The sequence below is a fragment of the Sceloporus occidentalis genome, unplaced genomic scaffold (genome assembly GCF_023333645.1).
Source record: "Sceloporus occidentalis isolate IW3139 unplaced genomic scaffold, rSceOcc1.0.p SCAF_2, whole genome shotgun sequence".
NCBI classification, from domain to species: Eukaryota; Metazoa; Chordata; class Lepidosauria; order Squamata; family Phrynosomatidae; genus Sceloporus; species Sceloporus occidentalis.
In genome coordinates, this window is record NW_028316982.1 from 193,719,848 (window position 1) to 193,744,558 (window position 24,711).

Here is a 24,711-nt window from a genome sequence, read left to right on the forward strand (position 1 = left end):
CTCCTCATATTTCTAGAGCCTCTCCAAATTCCAGAGTGCAAGGAAAGAATTAAAATGAGCTCCACCTTTGTAGAGAGGGGACAATTATACAGAACATTTACCAACTACTTTATCCTTTTTGTGTCAAATTATAATTACTGAAATGAGAGGTTTTTGAAGTCACAGCATTTGATGCAGGATAAATATATATATTTACACATGTTTCTAGCACATAACGTCACACTCCTAGACTAAAACTACTTAAGTTACCTTCTGGCGTGCCAACTCCCAGAAAGCAAGATCTCTTCATTATAGCCACAGCATGCCTTTGAAATTGATTAATTTGTGAGAAAGACAAAAAAATTTCTAACAGTCATATTTATTTAAACACAAATCTCAAAATCTCTGTTCTATCCTTATACATTTTCAGTGTCCTATGATAGTGCTATTCAAAGTAGTGGTTTCTCAACCAGTGCTAGTCCACGAAACATTGGCTGCTGGTCCCTGGCATGTTTCCAGGAAAGGAACAGTTGCAGACAATGGGCACAAATATGGTGGTGGTCTCTGGCACATTGAAAAAAACAAAAACAAAAAACAAAAACTGCCAGTCCCCCATATCAGTGCACTGCCCTATGACATGTTTCTCCCCAAAAAGGCCATCTGAGAAATCTTGAACTAGATGGTCCAGAGGTTAATTTCACCAAGATAAAGCAAAGACAGTTCTCCATTCTGTCAGTGACCTGAGCAGAAGTAGTGAAGTTGAGAGAAAAGGGGGGGGGGCACTTTTGATTGGTTAAAACTGGTCAAAGTGTCAAATGGGACAATGCAGAATCCAAAGATGATCCTAAAAGTGTGATCTACTTAATGGAAACAAGTTCAATATTTTTGTTAAGTGATGAGAAACTGGAAGGTACACCTTCAGGAAGCAGAAGCAGGATGGGGCCTGTTTAACAAGAGCTGTAGCAAAGCAGCCAGACAAATATACCAGGCAAAACGCAGGTGCCTAACTTAGGCCTGTTACAGACAGCCAAAATAAAGCTGCTTCGAGTCACAGTGGAGGTATGGTGTTTCAATGATGCATGCGTCCTAAGAGTCCAGAAGTCGCGCCAAAGCCATGCTCCAGCCCTAAGGACTGGAGTGTGGCTTTGGTGTGGCTTCTGGACTCTTAGGATGCATGCATCATTGAAACACCATACCTCCACTGTGACTCGAAGCAGCTTTATTTTGGCTGTCTGTAACAGGCCATAGGCACTGTAACACATTCTTCCTCTTGCCTCCCCTAACTTCTAGAGCCCTAGGTACCACCTGAAAACTGATTCCAGGATGTATCACAGCCCTCTGGACCAGGCTGGGTTATGAGGTAACCACCCTTCCCAATTTCACTGAAGGAGATGCAGTTCTGTCAGCTGATGCCTACTGCTGGATTATGGACATGACTATGGCCTGTTACAGACTACCAAAATAAAGCTGCTTCAGGTCTCTTTGGAGGTATGCTGTTTAAATGATGCATGCATCCTAAGAATCCTGAAGCTGCACCAAAGCTGCACTCCAGTGCTTAGGAATGGAGTGTGGCTTTGGCGCGACCTCCGGACTCTTAGGACCCATGTATCATTTAAATAGCATACCTCCAAAGAGACCCGAAGCAGCTTTATTTTGGTAGTCTGTAACAGGCCTGTATTAGGGTTTTTTTGGGTGTGTTTTTAAGAGCCCATTGCCACAGCAAGTCACTCTCTCTCAGCCTCAGAGGAAGGAAATGGTAAACCCTCTCTGAAGAATTTTTGCCAAGAAAACCCTGTGATAGGTTCATCTTAGGGGTCACCGTAAGTCAGAAATGAAGGCACACCACCACCACAAAAACAATGCAAATGATTTATTAATTTTCACCCTCAACATTTTATGTTAAATTAATTTCCTAATTAATATTGGGGTTAATAAATTAGCATCAACATGAATGTTTCCAAGCACTGGGAGTCTTTTTGTAAAAAGCAAATGCCCATCCTTGTTTTATCTGTAAACAGAGTGGAAATAATCACAGCTGACCTATTCCTTCTACTATGCCCTCAACCTGCCTTCGCTGGAAGGTAAGATAAACTACTGTAATGAGTTAATTAGATGCACTGTATTGTTGTACCTATTTTGATTGTGTTGTTGTTGTGTGTCTTCAAGACATTTACAGCTTATCGAGGCCCCAAGGCAAACCTACCATGGGGTTTCTTGTTTCTCTTTACTTTCTTCTGAGACCGAGAGAAAGTGAATTTCTGGGCAACACAGCTGAGGGATATAGGCTTCATTCTAGATAACCAAAGAGTTAATAAAGTAATGGTGTTAAGCAGCATTTACTGGAATCACAGAGACACTAAGCGAAAATTGCCCAATGAGATGACCAGCTGGGTGATATGCCCAAGCTCTGAGAAAGGAAAAGGAAAAAGTTATAAAAGCCTCAGGTGGCCATGAGGCAAAGAGAAGAACAGAGCAAAAGGGCAGGATGCCTGCTGTATCTAAGGACACTTTGTCGAGATTGAATCACACAATCCTGACTTCCAGCTTGTTCCAGGACATCTGTTTGTGAGTAGAATAGGATGAAATATGTAGCTAGATGTTAGAGCTTGTGTTTATTTTTGTGATCTTGTCTGAATATGACCTAGACTATTCAGTAACTTTGTAACTTCTTCTAAGTGTACCAAGGTGCTTTTTATGTAAGAGATACTCTTTTGCTAATGTAAATTACTGTTCAGAATAGAGCTTCCTTTAAAGACTTCTTTCTTTCCAAACTCTTTTCACATGCTTTTTGCTGGGTGTGTATGTATTTGTCCATCAGAGGCAGGTGGAAAGCACAAGACACATTCTTTCAGTAATTTCCACTGAGTTATTCATGAAGGGGGGGGGGGGAAATCAGTGGGTAGCGGTAGCTCAGATAGATCCCCCAAGGAGTATCATCCTACTCAGCAGAAGCAGAAGGGAACTCACAACTGCATTACACTTGCCCAACATCACTCAGTGGGTCCATGGCTGAGCAGGGATTTGGTCTCCAAAGTCACAGTCCATTTCTCAAACCACTATACCATACTATTTCACCTTCTCTCCCCCATATGCCACAAATCTATGCTGAAGGGTGCTTTCAGCCTTTCTGGGGCAAATCTGGAGAGGGGAATATGGATGACAAAAGGGAGATGCAGCCCTTTGGGGCCCATGTGAAGGGCTAATGCTGTCCCCCCAAGCCTGGCAGATGCTCACATCTTGTTTAGAACGACAGTCCGTGTGTATGCACACACACACATTTTCAAAAATATGAGGAAGCCCATGCATGTTGACTTCTTAAATGGATTTTTTAAAGCCAGAAACAGTCTTGGGGGGAAAAGTCCAGATCATCATTCCATAATTCAACTTACATTTCAAATCTTTTTAAAAACAAACACAAAAGTATTAAAATTGTGAGAAAAACTGAAGCATCCATAAACACTACAAAAGTATAGCAAATGTAATCAAATTGTTATACACTATTAATATATTACATGGGAGTGTAAGGCTGGAGAGACAAGTCTTTTGAGAACATAATTGGGTAAGTCATTTTTGGTACAAGATTGTTTATGTGGAATGTATTTTCCAGTATAGCACGCTATGATTAATCAAATACATGGGATTCAGTTTCAGTTGAATATGGAAGGCAGCTTTACTCCTCATGGCTGGAGAAGATATGTTAAAAAATAAATGCCTATTTAGGAAACCAATACTGCGACATACAGGCATTAAATGGGTTTCATTCCAAACGTTCTCTATCTGTCCAACCATTGGCTCAGTTATTAACGCTTCCTTTCTGTATAATTACCATACCTTAAAACTAAGCAATATATCACACTAGTCAAATATATGACCAGATGTGTGGACTAGATTTCATTAGAAACTGGTACATAGTTTTTATTGGGGCAATGAAATCCTGAGCTGAGCATCTCCCCAAACCATTCACAAAGATTTATGTTTATAACAATGGTACAAATAAGCATATTATTTTAAAAACAAACAGTGCCCCATACATACTCATTTACACATGCTGTCACATGACAATGATAAAGAATTAATGTAACAGACTGTATTTTAAAGATGCACCTTAGTATTTATTATAATTTCATAAGGCACGTCAAATACATTAAACGGACTGCAGTCTGTGTGTATAGAAATATGTTTGGGAAAAATGGCAACAGAAAACACGTACTTGTATACATCATTCTTGCACTTATTTGTTTATTACTGTATTAAGATGCTTTGTCTTTCATCTGCATGTGTTTTGAACTGAAAGCATACAATTAGAAGGGAAGCCCATTTTAAAGGCATGTTTATATCAGTGGCTGTTAACACTAACCAGCCAGATACTTCTGGGAATCTTGCAACCAGGGCACACTAGAATGAGCTATTCCCAATTACTGCCCCTAGCAGCTGGGAATCTAACACAGGACAAAAGTATTTCCAAATAGGATACCATTCATTTTCACTGTTCCATGCAACAACTGAAGAACTGCGGGCAAAGAGCTCCCCTACACACACACACCAATGTCCCCAAAATGCACCCTGGAAGTTGGAAGTGCATATGTGGACCATGGAAACAACATGTGGGCATACTGCTTTTTTAAAGGATTGGACTCCACAGTTCCCCCTGTCAGCAGGACCCTCTGCAGCCCTCAGTATTACCAGTGCTTTTCCAGAGGAACAGAGGACAATAGGGCAAGGGCTCAACAAAAATAATTGTACTTTTAGTCTTCTTCTAATCTTTTTTTCACTCTGCCAGCAGAAGTGTGCTGCTGGATCAAAAGTCTTCAGAAGATGGAAAGACTCCACCTTGGGGTGAAGTGTCTGGATAAGAGGTGCAGATTTCAAGAGAGGTGGGGACAGCCCAAAGAATAAGCTCTATGTAAAAGATGGTTTTAAAAGAATTAAACACTCTTAACATGCCAGGAGACTGAACCCCAATCATGAACTCTCTTGAGGTATCTTGCCTCCTCTATGGACTCAACAGGTACATGGCCCTTAGGCAAGCCAATGTTACCTTAGTCTTTACTCCTCCTATAGATAATATGAAGATAATACTACTGAACTAACATATAAACTTGTGTACAAGTCAACCTCACGTATAAATCTAGGGACCAAAATCATGGAATTTAATATGACCCGTGGATAACTTGGGGATGCTGCCACCACATCCCCACTGCTTCCCTAGCCTCTTGACGCTCCATAAGAGCAAATGCTAAAGAAGTGCTGCAGCTTCTTGCTGCTCCCTTCATCACTTGGCTCTTGCCTTTGAGGGAAAGTCCCTGAGTTGCTGCTGCTGCGGTGTCCCTGCTGCTCCCCTTGCCTCTTGGCACTCCATGACAGCAAGCACCAAAGAACCACAGACAACTGATGCCAATAAAATCAGCCAAGCTTGCTTACCCAAGTAGCCAGTATAAAGGAGAGGCTGTCTCGGGGACAGGGAAGGGGGAAGAAGAATTTGTTTATCGGCTCTGTTTTTAAAGTGGCAGAAACCTAACACTCGCTCCATGAGCTGGAGAGCCCAAACTGAGAGGGAAAGGTAGAAGAAGCAGTATGGATGTGGCAGTAGCGGCAGCTATAGTTCTTTGGCATATGCCCTCATGGAGCACTAAGAGATAAGGGAAGCTGCAGGGATGCTGTAGTGAAGGGGCTCTTTCTGAGGAAGGGAAAGTGGTATGGAGGGCAGCACTTCTTTTACACAACAGTCTCCCTTGACATACTAATAAAAGCATGAATCACTCCCCACTCCCTCCCACCACGTCTCTTTGGGATTTCCCTGCTGTGGTGGCGGTGGTGGTGGTGGAGTGGCAGCACTTCTTTTAGGATACCCTCTACTCTCACCACCACTGCAGTGAAACTCAAAAGAACCACTGTGATTTTTCTGAACAGTATTACCATACCAAAAGTTGACCCATCATTTGGGGTTAAATTTTTTGGCATAATTCTTTGGATGTATAGATGAGTATATGTAGTACTTTGCAGGACTGTTATTACTGCTGTAGTGATTATAAACCAAACTGATGAAACATATCAAGCCTTCTAAAGTATTAGCAGAATGTGATGTACTGCTGAACACAGGGCATTTCCTTGGCAACTGCACATGTAGGTCTAGCCTCACAACATCAGGAAACAATTATAGGAAATGTACACTTAGCACAGGCAAGCCATTGGTTACAAACATAAGATAGTGACAAACATTGTCTCTGATTCTTAATAGCAGATTTCTACTTATGCATGATTACATTTAAAGTGCTTTTGAAAATCTGAAATTCGAGGCAGTTTTATAAAATCTTAGTGTCTGTTTTGTAAAAAAAAGTTTTAAAAGTTGGCATAGTAGTTTAGAAATCTCTGTGAGAAATTCAATTCCAGAGCTATTTTAGCGTCAAATAATGTGGGAGCACATTGTTCCAAAATTGTTGTGAATGCTGCAGTCCATTTACTGCATGCTGTTTTGATTTAACTTTTTGTTTAGGAATTTTTGTTTTACTGTTTGTCTCCTGCTTTCTGCTTTTAATATTTTCTTGTTGTTTAAAATCTTTGGTTTTCCTACCAACTTGTTCTTCCTCTTCATGTTCATCTTCTTCCTCTTCTTGGTTGTCTTTCCTGTTTACCACCTCTTCCTCTTCCTCTTCCTCTTCCCCTTCTTCACTCTCTTCAGCTGCTGATTTATCTTCCATTTCTTCTTCATTTTCTTCTCCTCCCTCTTCTGGATTTTTTTCTTCCTCTTCCTCTTCCTCCTCTGCTTCTTCTTCTTCAGCTTCTTCCTCATCATCTTCTCCTCTTACCCCGTCTTCTTCATCTTCCACACTTTCCCCCTCCTTGTTTTCTTCCTCCTCTTCCTCCCCTTCCCCTTCCTCCTCATTCTCTTCCTCGTCCTCTTCCTCCTCCATCCCTCCTCCTTCTTCTGCCTTCTCTACTCCTTCTTCATCCTCCTCCTCTGCTTCAACTTCCTCCACATCCCCCTCTTCCTCTTCTATCCCTCCTTCCCCCACCATCCTTTTTTCCTCCTCCATACTTTCTCCCTCTTCCATACCACCCTCCTCCTCCTGCTCTTCCTCCATCACCCCTCCCTCCTCCTCCTCCTCCTCCTCCTCCTCCTCCTCCTCCTCTTCCCCTTCCTCTTCCCCATTTTGCTTCTCATTTCTTTCTTGATACCCCTGCTCCTTTCCATCTCCTTTTCCTTCCTCCCCTTGTTCCTTCCCACCTGTCCTTTCTTCATCCCCTTCTTCCTTTTCATCTCCCCATTCTTCGTAACTTTCTTTTTCCTCTTCAGTCTTGTTTATCTCTTTTTCTTGCTCCTTCTTTGACTCATTTTTCTGTTGTTCCTCCTCTAATATGCCAGTTTCCTCTACAAATTCACCTTCCTGTATGCTTTCTTCCTTTTCAACTTCATCTACAGCTTCTTCTTCCTCTTCTTGCAGTTCAAAATCTGTGTCATCTTTTTCTTCAGCATATCTTACTTGAAGATTCTCTTCTAGTATATCTCCCAATTTAGCCCTATTTTCTGGTTCAGACTGCAATTCATCTTTTTCATCTCTGTCTATGGCTACTAAGGCATCTTCCTTATGGTTCTCATTAGCTTCATTTTCATCTCCCTCTCCTTCAGTCTCTACTTCACTGTCAACTTTTTCATCTTGATCCCCATCTTCACTTTCAGCCTCTTCCACAACCATCTCACTTTTTTCACTGCCTTGCTTACTTTCTGTATCATCTTCTTGTGTGTGGCCATTCTTATCTAATTGCTTCTCTATGTTCATCTTCTTTTCAATCTGGCCTTGCACACTGATATCTTCAAAGCTCTCCCTCTCTTTGTAGGCATAGTGCTTTTCTTCCCATTTAATATTTCTGTTTTCTGCTTCCATTTCTCTCTTTGACATGTTTTCATAATTATACTGATTTATCTGAAGAACATATTTTGCTGAGCCATTACTTGTTTCCTCACTTGATGAAGATGACACAGTTACTGCTATTTGTTTCATTATTTTTTCTTTGTGTTTTAACTCACTTGGATGTTTGTTGCTTTCTTTAGCTTGCACATATATAGTCCCACATTCTTCAGGTTTCAATACTTTAGCCTTGGCTTTATCTTCCTGATGATCCACAAATAACATCTCCATCATATTATCTCTAGTAAGGCTACGAGGAATATCTTGTTGAGTTGAACTGGAACTTATTGGATCCATTCCTTTCCTTTTTGCGCCTTTAATAATCTGCTGAGTGTCACATTTCACTGTACTAACAGCGATGGACTGTTCAGATTTATTTTTTGAATATTTTTTGCCAGCTTTAATTTTCCTCACAAAAGCATCATAAGAAGTTTTTTCTGTAGAGTGATCCTCCCCAAAACACTCTGAATATGTAGTTTCCACCTGAGAAGATGTTTCAGACAATTTCAACCCCTCCTGAACCTGGGAGAGATAAGATTTTTTCAACCCACCCTTACCATCAGCATTCACGTTTGCGTTTTTATATTTCTTCTACTCCATATGAAAAGCAAGAAGAAGAAAAAAGAAAAAAGAAGAGCATTAAGAACAAAATGAGAGCAAACAAGACAGCAAACAAAGCAGAACTTTAAAAGGAAAAGTAAATAGCTTGACAGGAAAGAGACATAAACACAGGAAATAAAAAAAAAAAGCAAAAAGAAGAGAGATGTTGCTTAAATCAAAAGATGCCCATAATTTGTTGCAGGAAACCACTAAATTCTAAATACTGCATTCATGACAGTAATATTAAAAGTAATTAAAGGATTAGTTGATTTATTCATTATTGTGACAATTTAGTAACAAAAATATACAACTCAAAATACATACATATACATATACATACACACACACACAAACTGATGGTACCTTTTGTCTTTGAATTGGTGCTAACTCTAGTGATTGATCGCTGGGATTCAGTCTCATCACATGGGTCTGAAAAATGATGTGATATAAACAGTAAGTAACAGCACCAAGTCAATAGTTAGGATTCACAGTCGTGCATTCTGCTTTTCTACAGGAAGATCTTAAAGTATTTTCAAAGCAACAAGCCTTGGCATTTGACAATTGAGGAGGCTGAGATCAAGGGGGGGGCGGGGTTAACGTGGAAAACTACATCTAAAGCATATATATTGTTAACTGTGAGGGGAGGAACCATGATAATATTAAGATTAAGGTATAACAGTGATTAATTAGGTTTAAATTATTTGAATTGTGTGGGCATTCTAATCTTACTAAGATGATCAACAAATATATGTTACTGTTTGATTTAAAATAAGAAAAGAATTCTGTCTTAATGACTGTATTAAGTGTTATGGTAAACTGAAGTTATGGAAAAAACAGGTACTGTAGAATGTAGATAATGGATTTCTTGAATTGTTAATTTTAATGGTTAAATACACAATTTTAGGGAAGTGAAAATAGTTATAAAAGATCTCTACTACGCTCGTTCCCTCCACATTTGTGGCTTTGACATTTGCAGATTTGATTATTCACAGATTTTATTAATATGCTCTCTCTAGGAATATCTAGGTCCTCCAGCACAACTCTATGGTCAACATTAACCAAAAGTTGCCCTGAAAGACCTAGAGATTCCTAGAGAGAACACTCCACTAGTCTTTTGTAGCTCGTCCAGAGCAATTCTATGGTCACTGTCTGGCAGATATTGGCCACAGAGTTGCACTTGAGGACCTAGAGATTCCTAGAGAGGTGTTCTCTCAGGTAAAAACATAGTGTTTTTGTTATTTGTGTTTTTTCCATATTCACGGGGGTCCTGTGCTCCTAACTTGAGTGAATGTGGAGGGACGAGTGTATTTGAGTTTTGAAGAGTGGAGGATGTTTTGTTTAAATTGAATTAATTTAATTGAACTATTGTTAATGGATAGATATTGGAAAGCTAACCTTTTATTAACTTTCCCATAGAATCATAGAGTTGGAAGAGACCGCTAGGGCCATCCAGTCCAAACCCCTGCCATGCAGGAAATCTAAATCAAAGCATCCCCAACAGATGGCCATCCAGCCTCTGCTTGAAGACCTCTAAGGAAAGAAACTCCACTACTCTCCGAGGGAGTTAGTTCCACTGTCGAACAGCCTTTACTGTTAGGAAGTTCCTCCTATCTAGTATTAGTAATTCTTACTTTATACGTGTACTATTGGAACATGGATAAATTGCAGAAAGAACTGTATTTTTCTTTTTTTTTAGATGGAGGGGCCTTAGTTAGGATCCGGTTATAGCAGCTGAGGAAAAGACTGGAAGTCAATTTTATTAATTTTTTTCTATCTATTTTGTGGGGGTTGGGTTTTTTCTTTTTCTTTAGGGAGTGTATTCTTTTAATTCTTTTCTATCTTTTATGCAGGGTTTATGCTATAATTCATATTGCTGTAATTGTAATCTTTTGTTATCCAGTATGTTTAGTATGTTTTCTCTTATTTTATTTTGTTCAAAAAGCCAGAAAGCTGTAAATATTTTGCTTATGGAGAAAGAATGCCGTGTGCACCAGCTATTGCTCCTGTCACAAGTAGGAGCAGCTAAACAAATCAGGGAATTTCCATTTATTAATTGTTTATTGTAACCTCAGAACTGGGTATTCTGTCTTCTCTCACCAAGACAATTCCAGTCTCAAGCCACAAACAAATCATAGCTATAATCCTAGCTTGGCTGGGGAGAGACAACCCAGAATAGTGGGCTCAGTTGTCACTGTTTGTGTTTGATACTTGCAAATGCAGGATGTTGTACACAGAAGCCATTAGGCACAAACTATGATTCTAGGATTCTGGTTTAGCTGGTTGGAAATGGCCAATAAATTCTTCCCATTTCAGCAGAAAATCATAGAAACATATGTTGGAAGGAGCCCCACAAGCCACTGAGTCCAGTGTACTGCTCAGTGCATGAAATCCAGCTAGTGTCTCCACCAGGTAGCTGTCCAGCCTTTTTTGGAGACATCCAGAGAAAGATGCGCCACCAGCTAATGGGTTACACTGTTGAATCACTCCTACTGTCAGAGGTTACTTCTAACATTTAATTTAAATCTACTCTCTTGTAACTTGAAAAACCATTAGACCTAATCATACCATCTGGTACAACAGAGAAGGGGCTTACACTCTCATCTCTGTGATAATCCTTGTGGTATTTAAAAAGTACAATCATGTCAGTCCACAGTCTTCTCTTCATCAGAGTAAACCTGCCCAGCTCCTTCAACTTTTCCTCATATGTTTTGTTCCCCATATCTCTTCTCATCCTTGTTGCTCTTCTCTGAACCTGCTCAACTTGTCTGTACTCTTAAAACTTTTCTATACTCTTCTTAAATCCCCATTTGTGTAGTTTTAGCGAACACAGCATGATAGATAATGAGATGCATTGAGAAATGGAAGAGAGTTCAGAACAAGCATCACTATATGTTTTAAGAGGAACCAGGATGTTCTTGTGGAAAGTGCCCTTGAAGCAAGTTAAACAAGACAGATTGTAAAGCATTTTGAACATTATAGGCAATTTATGTCAGCTGTATGAGCAGCAGCAGAAGTCTTAGGCCTGTTACAGACTGCCAAAATAAAGCTGCTTCGGATCTCTTTGGAGGTATGCTATTTAAATGATGCATGCATCCTAAGAATCTGGAAGCTGCACCAAAAGCTGCACTCCGGTGCTTAGGAATGGAGTGTGGCTTTGGTGCGACCTCTGGACTCTTAGGACCCATGCATCATTTAAATAGCATACCTCCAAAGAGACCTGAAGCAGCTTTATTTTGGCAGTCTGTAACAGGCCTGTTTTCAAGAGAACTAAGAAGCTGTAGCAGCTATCAGCCTAAAAGCTAAGGACACGGAGACTTTTCACAGTCCTAACAGGTGCCACAAGTCAAGATACATTTTGATATAATAGAAAATTCTATGGCTGGTTCTTGGGGTAATGCATCAGTATGAAAGCTGCAATAGAAAGTGCTTCTCCCACAAACCTGTTCAAAGCATGAAAGTACTGTTTAAATGTATTACCATATTCAAGACATCTGTGGTGTCTCCAAGGTTTCTGCTCTCATTTTCATCTGAATCGTCCCCCCTTGAACTTTCGTCTGCATCACTCTTCTCTTCTTCCTTATCACCTTTAAAACAGAACCCAGGATGTACAGTAAGAAATAGCTGTCTTTTTTGCACAAGCAAAGGAAGTTAGTTCCTTTTCAGTTCATGACTGTGATACAAGTAAAGTACACAGATTTTTGTTTGTCTCACCTAGTAGGAGAAGAAATTTTGTTCCAGTTATTTACAAAGTATGAATGAGAGCAGACACTGAAGTGAGTTCCCTTTTCCCCATCAGAACTCATATGTTTTGCTGGCCCCATATGATAAAGAGTCTGGGAAGCGAGGGAGTGGTTTTAAATTAGGAAAACTTGAGGGAGTCTGGTTCCTCTTATTCAGCACTGCAATCACAGATTATGCCACATTTTCTCTCCCTGGTTGCTAATAATTTTAATAGAGAAACGGACATGAGAAGGGTGCAAACACAAGACCCAGGTGCTGTGTCCCTGTATCTCCTCTGTCAACACTATTACAGACCTAATAATGTCACCCACAACATTAGGGGTTCATTCATTCACTTGTTTCATCTTACAATGTAGAATGTGCTATTTTTCTGTCAGCCATGTCCTTCTTCATCCAGCACAGGACAAACAGATCAATCTCTAAACAAAAGAATAAATGGACACTAGTCTGACATTAGAAATGGCAATACTCTAAAAATAGTGTGAGACTACCTCAGTTTCCCAGGCCAATCTGTGTCTGACTAAAAGTGGTCACTGTGAAGCAAAGGAATTTTTAATGAGATTGCTGAGTTTAAGAAATTCCAGTCAATCTTTAGAGGTTTGAACTGGAATGAAGGTTGTGTATGTATTAATTAAAAAGGACAGATGAAGTGGGTGGGGGTGGAAATGTGGCAGTATCTTTAAACTAACTGATATTTATTTTTGTATGAGCTTTTGTAGATACAAAGCCACTTTTTGGAGGCACTATAGAGTGATAATAAATGTTCAGGTATAAGGCATATTTACAGAATTGTGGGAGTGGGACTGAACGTAATAGAACCCAGAAGGGTGGAAATCACGACCCTTGTCCTAAATTTTCAAAGGGCTGGTAATGTGATACAGGACTTTCAGATCTTTAAAGTGGTCAATTAGTGTTGTGTGTAAAAGCAATATATCTGTTTCCCAAAGACCAGTTTCTCTCTGATAATATTCCTTTTGTTATATGTGCAATAGCAAGGACTCTTTGTTCATACCTCTGCTAATGGGCTGGAATTTGTAAATATAGTTCAAGTCAACAACTTCTCTTTCTAGTATTCCTCTGTAATTTTCTTGTTCAAGGACCACAACCTGTAAATCACTTACTGTGTGATTAGGAAGGTTGAAAAGCTCTGCAATTGATTTTTGGGTACTACCATTTCTAATGTTGGATTTGTGTCCATTCATCCCCTTGCACAGAGACTGTCCTGTTTTTCCAATGTAGAGTGTAGAGGGCATTGCTGGCATATATCAGATTTGAGGAATAGCAAGTATATGTACCTCTGATATTGTGAGTGATGTTATTGATCCTTGTAATATTGCTCCCAAATTAGATGTGGGGACAGAGTTGCAGTCTATTATTAACTATGGATTAACTAGTTCACCTAGTGCCTAGTGCTAGAATGTTTGAGTAACTGACAACTGTTTTATAAAAGGGTGGTTTTAATGATGTAACTGTCACTATCAATACTTTTCCACATTTCATTTTCCTCTACCCACATTGTCTACAGTCCTGATTGTAATGTGTATTCAATAATACTTCATGCATCTGACAAAGGGGCGGCAGTTCATGAAAGCTTATGCTACATTAAATTTGTTAGTCTTTAACATGTATAAGGGTCTTTATTGTTTTTATTGCAACAAACTGCTTGTTTTATAACAACACAACGGAAATTAAAGTTCAAAATATAGTTTACCTCTTTCATACTCCAATGCAGATTCAGCATCTTTTTGTCTTTCAGCTGTCTGTGTGTCAGGGTGGTTTGCTCTGGGTGTATCAAGGGAAACAGTAGAGCTAATGCCATCTGATTTAGGCTTTAGGAAGTTTTCTCCCAGTGGGGGGAGTGTTCGCACCAGTCTAGATTGCTCTGGTGATTTTTCCTTGCAAAGGGGTTAGAAGAAAACAAAGCACCTTTTAAATCATCTTAAAAGATAACCAACAAAGAACAGTTGGTTGGCAAGCTGAGGGTTGCATTTGCTATTCATTTTTCCAGAGTGGATACTACTGTGGACAAATACATACCATATATACTCGACTATAAGTCGACCTCACGTATAAGTTGAGGGCAGGTTTTGGGCCAAAATTGTGGATTTTGATATGACCCATGGATAAGTCTAGAGTAAAACTTAGGAGTATGTATCAAAGGTTCTAAAGGACAAAGCAAAGGAAAACAATGCCAAAAAACTTGCAAAATTCCAGCAGAAAACATAACTATTTGTGCTCATACTAAAGGCTGGATGGATGAGAGAGTAGAGGGGAGGTCAGTGCTTCCAGGGCATATTAAACTCTTACCTTTCACCATACATACATCCATATATAATATGAGTTAAAATACAGTACTTACACTGACTCGTGCATAAGTCGACTCAGTTTTTTGGGGTCAGTTTTTTAACCTAAATTTCTAGACTTATACATGAGTATATACAGTAATCTGTCCAGTTGCCTAGAGTGTTATTATTAACCTTTATTTTTTTTTATCACTGTAAGAGTGGAATTCTTTTACAGGTTTTCACAGTGGTGGTGAGGGAAGGCAAACAAAATCATTTTTATCTGAGTAGCCACTAAGGAGTGCCTTATTTTCTCCATCATTGCTTTTCCCACATCTTTTTTCTTCCTGCTGCCCCCATATACACCAACATAGTGCACCAGCAGGATTCCATCCTAAATCATGAAATCAGCAGTGGGACCATGCTCTTTAGACCTTTCTGGGCAAGTTTTAAGACATATAGAAATGCCTACAAGATTAAAGTTGAAGATGTTCACACTACATTTAAGTGAAAACTCAAGCCTGTGAGTTTTCACAGGTTACTTAACCCAATGCTTCTTAAGCAATTTGACACGTGGGATTGGCAATTTCTTACCAGTGTGACAGAGACTAGTACTATTTTTGTGTCACTGGCTACAAATATTTCATTCTTTCCTGAAAACTGTCCACAGACCACCATTTTGAGTAGACAATGATTTAACCCATTGGTCAGCAAGTGAAAGATACAAAGGAAAGTTACATGCTAAGTATAAGACAGTAGCAGAAAGCTTTATTGTCTATTGATTTATTAAAGATAGTTATACATTTTCTATATAAATATCTATCATCTCATTATTCAAAATGCATTCTGCTGGTTGTCTGGCTATTTTAATTTGTAAAGTAAAACAAGGACTCTTCAAATATTTCGCAACAGCATTCTCTCAAATTAGGCCTGCAGAAGTAGAAACTATCAGGCTAGACCAGTGATGGCGAACCTATGGCACGCGTGCCAGAGGTGGCACTCAGAGCCCTCCCTGTGGGCACATGTGCCATCGCCCCAGCACAGAGTTTGCCAGTGTTTGTTACTAGAAAGCCAGAGGGACATGGCACTTTGCAATAAATAAGTGGGTTTTGGGTTGCAGTTTGGGCACTCAGCCTCTAAAAGGTTCACCATCACTGGGCTAGACATATTCCAGTGCAGACACAGCTTGTACTTTGCCTTGTGTTAACCTGCAAATGGGTGCCATCATAATATCAGTACAGTGAGTGGCTATGTACAAAAAGATGCTGTGGGGATTTTATTGACTTGTCCTGTTTTACAAGGCTGGAACTGATAAATTCCTACTTATGGTATGATTATTTGAAACAGAAGCACTATGGGACAGATGAGACTTTTTTTTAAGAGAAAAAAATTCTGTTCCCTCATATGGACAGTGAAGGTACTATGAAAATTAAAAATTACTATATTTATCAGAAAGGAACAGGAAATTTTAAAATTAAAGGAAATTCTTTAAATAAAAGAAACGAGGAAGAGAGGTTAATCTGTTGATTGTTATTAGAAGCACTCAAAATTTTACCTTTTCTCTCCGTCGCACACGTGCTGATAACGTTTGATGAAATGTATCTATTATTAATGTATCTCCATCTGTTTCAGTGAACACAGTAGATAAGCAGTGTTCATTTTTGTCTGGCACATGTGTTTTATCTGATTCTTGAAACCTTGGTGAGGCAAATACCAGCATATGACATCCACCACAGGCTACCTATAACATGAGAATAACAAAGATGTTAAAGTAAGTGTTCATTGTCATAAATATGGGGGAGGAGGGCAAACAGAAATCCCTTTTCTGGACTTCAGAATGTTCATCTCTTGGTACAAACAACTGTAAAAACAATTTCTAAGGCCATCTCTAGATGTTATTAGAGCAAAATCATCACAGCAAACAGATCGGAAGAAGAAGAAAAAAAGAAAGACAACAGTAAGACTAAAATGTTCAATACTTAGGCTTCGATTTTTTTTAAAGAAAATGTTTTATTGGGTTTGGTTTCATTAGGAACATGTTTTGCCTGTAGTTAAACTGTATTAGGGCAAAGCTAAAACATGGAAGAAACGGATAAAACTAAATTCTTGTACCCCCATTTTTTAACTATTTCTCCCCATCAGTGCCTGTATCTTTCTGACATGCTCTCAACCACTTGGCTGTCCCCTGTGGCAGCTGCTGACAATGTTTTAAGTGCAACTGCATTTGTTGGGTCAAGGAACTTCAGAGCTCCCCAAATGACTGTGAACTACTACTTCCATGATACCTCACCATAAGTCAGGCTGGGCAGGGATTCTGAAAAGCAGAGTTCAACAACTTCTGAAGGATCACATCATAGCAATATAGCAATAGCAATAACATTTCTATACCACCTATCAGTACACTTAAGCACTCCCTAGTGCAGTGATGGCGAACCTATGGCACGCGTGCCAGAGGTGGCACTCAGAGCCCTCTCTGTGGACACATGTGCCATCACCCCAGCACAGAGTTTGCCAGAGTTTGTTACTGGAAAGCCAGAGGGACATGGCACTTTGCAATAAATAAGTGGGTTTGGGGTTGCAGTTTGGGCACTTGGCCCCTATAAGGTTCACCATCACTGCCCTAGTGGTTTACAAGGTGTAAGTTAATTGCACCCAACAAGCTGGATACTCATTTTAGCGACCTCAGAAGGACATGAGGCTGAGTCAACCCTGCGCCCCTGGCTGGTATTGAACTCACAACCTTGTGATTTATGAGTGAGTGGCTGCAGTACAAGCATTTAACTACTGTGCTACCAGGGCTCCTGGTGAGATGATAACCATAAAATAAAATTATCACTATAACTATACAAATATGGCAGCACGTATTAGATGTATCAGCTCCTGCTGTAACTCTATGTATGAATAATGTTATTTGTAAATTCTGTATGTTTATGCTTTTATGCATACAGATAGATCATCATGGGGGGACAAAACTGTCATGAAACTGGAGGGATGGGGTGTCCTATAAGTTAGAAGAGGACTTGTCAATATGGTGCTCTATTGTCATGAATTGCACTTGCAGAAGATTGTTAGTCCAGCCATACATATTCTGATTATTATAATCACACCTACTGGTATATATGTTATCTTGCTTTAAAGCTGACATTTAACTGTTTTACAGCTTCATTGTACTCTGCTTGAGTCTCGTTACTCAGTAAAGAGGCTATGTTTACAAATGCAAACTTTGTACTTGTCCCACTGGAAGCTCTCTCTCTATGGATAAGAACTTCAGTGCTGTCTTACCCATGTTTGTTGGGGTATATAAACCTCGCCTAGGAAAGCTTTCTTTAACCTGATCTCAGCAAGAGGAATAACACTGTATCTGAGAATGAGAAAGGCCCATTTGGAAGTAAGACAATAATGGAACATCCAGTACAAGCCAGGAGACCATCTGTACTAGAAGATGTATCAGAGTTCATCTAAAGGGACATGAGAAGACTTTCTTGGTTTATATTCTCAGAAAAAGCATACTAAATAGTATAATTTCTTTGGACTGAATTTTTTCCACTTACAGTGTAATACTTCATATGTCTCCTCTCAAGTAAATCCTGCTGAATTCAATAAGACTTGCCCCCCAAAAGTACAAACAATACTGAAGCCTTAATATTATATATTATAATACCATCAAGCAGTACAGGTCCAAAACTCTAGTGCTGTAAAGATGTTTTGTTAGAAACAGAATGTCATGCACCCTAGAAACCTGCTTAGAGATGTACATAGGGAGAGTGGGAAATAGAAATGAAAAGCTAGAACTACTCTAAATAAAACATAAGTTTTTCAAAGCATGAAGAAAAAAACTGCAGCCTTACCGAATGTACAGTGAACCTTAAAAAATTGGAACATAACGTAGGTACAAATTGATTTGTGTAATTTTCTTCTCCAAGTCCTAACTTGCCATGACGTCCATCTCCAAAGGTATACATAAGGCCATTCGCTAAGTGTGGAAGGAATAAGTATGTTTGTTAATGTGGAACGCAGAGGAGTTTCAAATGTAGTGGATATAGACATCATTCCAGCAAGAAACTAAATAATTTAGCAAAGGAAATCACTTTAATTCCAAGAGCAGAAATTCTAAAATATTATTTTCAACTTGTGAAACAGGCTTTTCATGAAAATAAAAGAAATTACAAAAAACATCACAGTACTCACTCATTCTTTACATTTGCTCACTCTCTTCTGCCCCTTAGGAGGCAGCAGGACCTTCTCCCTAACTGAAGAGGGCAGAGGACCTTCAGAAGAAAATATTACATCAAGGCACCTAGAAGCCTCATGGAATAATGAATATTCTAGACCTGATTGCAGGTACATCTCTAGAGAGGTGTGGAGTGTCTTTCATCTACTGGCTAAAGATTCATTATATTATATTGTTGTCCATCCTCAAATCATTTCTGACTTCTGGCAATGCTAAGGTAAACTTATCATGGGGTTTTCTTGGCTAGATTTTACGGAGGGAGGTTGCCATTCCCTTCCTCTGAGGCTGAAAGAATGTGACTTGCCCAAGGCCATCCAGTGGATTTCATGGCTGAGTTGGGAATTGAACCTTGGACAAAATATATTAATTTAAATAAATTAATCTGTACCATTAATTGTATCATGTGGTACAGATTAATTTACTTAAAAATGTATTTTAACATAAAACAGAGGTGCACACCTGTTGTTGTTGTTGTTGTTGTTGTTGTTATGTACCTTCGAATTGGCTCTAACTTAGGTGACCCTATACAAAGGCTCTAACTTAGGTGACCCTATACAAACACCTTTGATATTAATTGATTAAATTAGATTATCCAGTCATAGGGTTTCCTTGGCAAGATTCTTTCAGAGGAGGTTTGCCATTGCCATCCTCTTGGTCAAGAGAGTGTGATTTGTCTAAGATAACCCAATGGGTTTCCATGTCTGAGTGGGGATTTGGGCCCTGGCATTTCCAGAGTTCTAGCCCAACAATCAAACCACTACACTATGTTGGTTCTTGCACACCTCTAAGGTCTAAACCCCATGCCTGAATGGTGGCATGTGCACTAAGAGGACCCTACACACCCCTAGGATGTCCTTAGTATTCAGGCAAAGATAAACACACAAGCATCTTTTATTATTACAAATAACTTTATATCATTTACAAAATATGCAAATTTTCACAGTTACCACTGCAAGGGTATGTGAGAGCTAAAAGCATGCTTACCTGTTGTTAAAGCCGTATGATTTTCCCCACTTGCAATATTACAAATTTTATGCTTTCCTAAATTATCCACCATCTTTGGTTCAGAGGTTTCAAAAACAAACGTACCATGTCCAAGCTGCCCATATTGGCCAATGCCAAATGTGTAGACATCTCCCCCTGGGAGGAAATGGCACATAAATGTCATATTATGCATATAGTCAGCCATCATTCAAGGATTCATAATAACACATTGCTTAAAAAGCTCAAATGGAGGTGGTGCCCTTGTAGGAAAACAATAAAATGCAAACTGTCCTATAAAAGCAGGGGTGAGCAAACTGCAATCCAGGGACTAGCTGCACTACTTATATGTGTGTGAGAGAGAGAACTGTAGGGACAATGAAGCTTTCCACTTCTAGAGAACTCCAGGATCAGCTGGGTTTGTTTTTTTTTCAAGTTAAAGAAGCTGTGTGGGTGGATGAGGGTTCGTTTCAAATTATAGGAATGGAATCTGGAAATGGATGCCTGGTAAACTAGGGTTCTGGTTCCCACTTTGGAGGGCTACCAGGTTCTTTGCTTGGTGCAGGCCATGTTTTAAATTGGGACGGGAAACTTCGCCATCAGCCCTATTAAAGTTGCCTACAATTAGGGTTGCCATATCCCGCCGGGGGGCAGGACAATCCCGGTTTGGGCGGTGCCAACCCGGTCCCGGTCCGGTTTGGCGCCCAAACTGGGACGGCCCCGCCCACCGCGGCCACCTCAGCCCCCGCGGCGGCTCCAAGGCCTTGCTGAGGCCTGGGAAGGCTCTCCGCGATTGGAGCTCCAGCCGCGGAGACGCTCCCTCGCGGGCCCCAGCAAGGCCTTCGAGGCGGCTCCGCGGTCGGAGCTCCGGCCGCGGGGTCCTCCAAGGCCTGCGCGAGGCCAGGGAGGAGGAGGAGGAGGCTGCAATGAGGGGCGGCCCCCGCCTCCTTCCCAGCCTGGGAGCAGGCCTAGGCTCCCTCCCAGGCCGGGAGGAGGAGGAGGAGGACAAGGTTTAAAAATCTAGGACTTTTTTTTTAAAGGTAAATAAACAGTTTGATATCAGCTCAAGCTTCAATATAGAAAATTATCGTATTTATTTATTTATTTATTTATTTATTTATATTCTGCTTTTATTTAGATTTACGTATTATTTACTGCAAAAAAGAACATCATTTGAGTGATCCAGGATGCAGAATTCTGTGCACAGGACAAGAAAGTAATACATTTAGGTACCACTTTCATTCTAATTATTTTTCATGCACAACACATAAAGTAAGGGATGTGGTTCAAGCATGTCAGGGAGGGGGATGCTGCCACACCTCAGGGTGAAGGAACCTGCACCATATATATTGGACTGAAGTTGGTGGCTGGGAGTGGGTATATTTTGGGCAAAAAAAGCATGTGTGCGAAAGAGAGAAGGCACAAGAGGCAGCACAATTTGGGCTTTAGATCAGGCAGCAACCCGATTGGCACCAAAACAGGTTTTAGATCAGAGCCAGGGATCATATGGCCCTTCTGATATTGTGAGACCGCAGCTCCCATCATCATGTCTCATCTTTGGCTAACCTGATTGGAGCTCACAGGAAAAGTATTACAAAAATAACATTTGGACAGCCACATATTCTCTACTCCTTCTAAATGATTTGGAAGGTTCAGTATGTGAACACTTCAATTTGTTTAATTAGCAGTACTTTATCATTATTTAGACAGTAGTAATCTTGATGTTTCCCATTTGTAACTCGGTAACTGAAAAATATATTATGATTTATCAAAAGCCATAGACATTGCAGAATAATAAACAGATGAGGAAATGCAAAAATAAATGGAAATCCTTGATACACTTCCCCCCAAATATAAGTGTAAACATTAGCCTTTGCACTACATTTGTTATTGAAGCTCCCTCTGCTGGAAAAATACAGAAGCAAAATAGAACAATCTTCTCATGAAAAGCCTCAGATTTCCCAGTTTTGCTTAAGCAGGCCTATTTTCACTATTGCCTTAGCTCTTGCAAATCTATCAGTACGCTGCATTTTTAATACTGAAAAATATATAACCATGGCTGTGGGTTCTAGCTGTTTTAGAAGACTGAAAGTCCAGCTCTATTCTAAAGCCTATTTCAGTTTTGTGAAGAATCTGAAAGCCACCTATAAACTCCAGACAGAAAGTAAATACAGGCAAAATAAGAAGGACCTTGACTAGTTTTCTTGTGCTTTAATTTGTGTAACATTTGAATCCCTTTCCTGCCAACTGTGCAAATAAAACGGTGATTGAAGGAGCTAAGGATGAGATTACTAGCTAATCAACCATGTCAGCAAACACTGTTTCAACATCCTCTTCCTGTAGTTAAATCCTAGCCTTTTTCTACTATAGTTTGGTTTATGGATTCAACTTTACTATCAGTCTCCACCATTATTTAGTGCTAAAACAGTACACTCTGTACTCTTTGTACTTCCCCTCATTAGGGAGTACAGCTATCGCAACTGTACTTCATATTTGGCCATTATCAGGATAAGTTTCTGGACAAATGTTAGATTATTATTAAATGTTCTCTCAACTATGAAGCTGTTCTTCTGATTACACACAGCATTGGAGATGCTACTGTAAAGAACACTGCAAATCTTGATGATAAAATCTTGTTAATATCTAGGAATGTACTCCATACACCTCAACTTTCTGGTCAGAAGAAGAAATGGATTCAAGAGCCTCCTGATACAGAAATACGACAAGGCTAAAAAAAATTTCAGGCTGGACCAGTTTCTTTGATATAGCAATATGGACCTCACTTATCTCAGTCCTTGTCAGGACTTTGCTTTGATACTACAGTTTTTCCAGGTCTGGGCTAAAATCCAACTATCAGTCCCAATAGTAGCCCCATTGAGTCATGCTGCCTTTTAGATGCTACTGGGCATTAATGCCTATCATAGTTCACCATATGAGAACACAGGATGATTAAAGCTGATGGGAGCTGCATTCTAGCACTATCTACACAACCACAGATTACCCAGCTTAATCCAGTGTGCTATTTCCCACAGTAGTCAGCCAGCATCCTATGGGAAGCTTACAAGAAAGACATGAAGTTGATACCCCGCTAATTTCTTTTGCTAAGCTGTTGTCATTGTTATTATATTGGCTTATCCCAATAACTGGATTCAAGGCATCTAACATCATATTTAAAAATAATACAAATTACAATCTATACAAAGTCAATAAAAGTATAAATATGATTTAAAAAGTAATTAAACAATTTATAAAGTTAAATCATTCAACATTAAAATTCATTAAAGGCCATATACAGATCTTTAAAACAGCAATGTTCAGCATTAAAATCCCACCCCAGTCAGCTTCTAAAAGCTTGGTGGCATAAAAATGTTTTCACTTGCTGATGGAAGGAAAGCATGGATGGGACCATCATGGTCTCTTTCTGGAGGTCATCTCCAAGTCTGGAAGCAGCCATTGAGAAGGCCTTCTCCCCCCCCCCTTTTTTTTTTTTTTACCAGTCTCTTCTGAAAATTCTGCTACCTTATTGACACACTGTGAAAAATGTGCTAAGAGTTTTCTGGATGTCCTTATATGAATGTGCAAATTTAGCATGATTTTACGATGGAAGAAATATTTGCATGAACCCCCAAGCCAAGGAGCAGGAAACAAGGAACAAAAAAATTATCATAATATAAACTGCATCTGTATACCTGCAAGTGCTACTGTATGTCCTCCTCCACAAGCAACCTTACTGACTTTACCAGAAATTCCAAAAACAGGTTGAGGAACCCTACTGTTTTGTAGTTGCTCCGATAACAAACCTAGCTTCCCATTCTCAGGCTCCCCGAAAGTATAAAGTTCCCCATCTCCTGCAGAAAACAAAGCAACAAAATTGTGACTGATGCCAGAAGGAGAAAAATCAATTCATCTGAGGAATATTTTTGCATGTTTTCTTCAGAACAAGTGCTACCTTCAAACCCATATATATATATATATATATATATATATATAATTTTCTAGCAATTCTGAAGAGAGTGTATCTTTTGCTGAGATTTCTGCTATACCCCTGGGGAATTCTACCACCTGTGGCAGCTGTTGCAAAGCAATAAAAAATGGTGGTCCTGGGATAAGGTAGAGACTGCCTTGGATTTGGTGAATCAAAACCTCCTTTGTTCCCTGGGAAGACCCATGATCAGACCCTCCATCTATGCCTAATTACAGATGGTATTACTAACTGCCCTTCCCTCACTTGAATCAGCAAATGAATGTTTGTGTGCGGAGTATTCATGTGGCAAAGAGGAAAGTCACCTCATCTCCTACCATCTTCTGTCCTGGCCAGTGCAATTCAGCAGGGCTTTGGAAAGAACAGATTTGTAATATATAACAAGGGGAAAACAGAATATGAAATCTCATACATTAATAATATGCAACCAAATCCCCAAGCTAAGCTAGGAAACTTAATGTTACTGACTAAACTGTCTGATCTATGTATACATGTGGTTTTCCACACTTACGTGTTATTAAGGCAGAGTGGTAATATCCACAAGATATCCAGGAAACAGGTTTTCCGATGTCCAATTGATGAGGAACATACACATTAGCTTCATCACCCAAGCCAATTTGTCCTTCAGAATTGTCTCCCCACATAAAAAGCTGTCCATCCTCTTAATAAAAGGAGACTTCATAAATGTAAAGCAAGTGTTAAATTATTTAAAGAGATAAATAATACAAAACACAGCAACTATGATTTCTGAACTGCAATCTTCACATTATATCATGTGACTTTATAATTCTGAGGGGGCTGGAGGAGGGTAATTTCAAAAGCAACATGTATTAAATAGAGGATGAAAAAATTAGTTTTGGACTGCAACTCCCAGAATCCCTCACCTAGAAAGGCCACTAGTCACGTTGGCTGGGAGTTCCTGGGAGTTTAGACCAAAACCTAAATTTTTAAAGGAAAGAAAGGGGAAGAACTGTAGCTCAGAAAATATAGCAAAAGTCTCAGTTTTGT

At 39.6% G+C, this 24,711-nt stretch overlaps 1 protein-coding gene across 4 annotated transcripts in view; it reads right to left on the reverse strand.

Moving 5' to 3' along the window:
• RPGR (retinitis pigmentosa GTPase regulator) overlaps positions 1 to 24,711 on the reverse strand; it is a 53,011-nt gene that overhangs the window by 9,243 nt on the left and 19,057 nt on the right. For 2 of the 4 annotated variants that reach the window (XM_089511832.1, XM_089511830.1), the window contains exons 6-13: positions 24,215 to 24,364; positions 23,411 to 23,569; positions 19,725 to 19,880; positions 18,358 to 18,482; positions 16,065 to 16,250; positions 13,939 to 14,122; positions 11,964 to 12,070; positions 8,850 to 8,915 (exon numbers count right to left, since the gene is read on the reverse strand). In XM_089511832.1, the coding sequence (XP_089367958.1) occupies positions 8,850 to 8,915; positions 11,964 to 12,070; positions 13,939 to 14,122; positions 16,065 to 16,250; positions 18,358 to 18,482; positions 19,725 to 19,880; positions 23,411 to 23,569; positions 24,215 to 24,364 (1,133 nt within the window). Of the gene's footprint in view, positions 1 to 4,177; positions 8,478 to 8,849; positions 8,916 to 11,963; positions 12,071 to 13,938; positions 14,123 to 16,064; positions 16,251 to 18,357; positions 18,483 to 19,724; positions 19,881 to 23,410; positions 23,570 to 24,214; positions 24,365 to 24,711 lie in introns of those variants that run through there. The other 2 variants (XM_089511828.1, XM_089511829.1) reach the window with 2 other exon arrangements.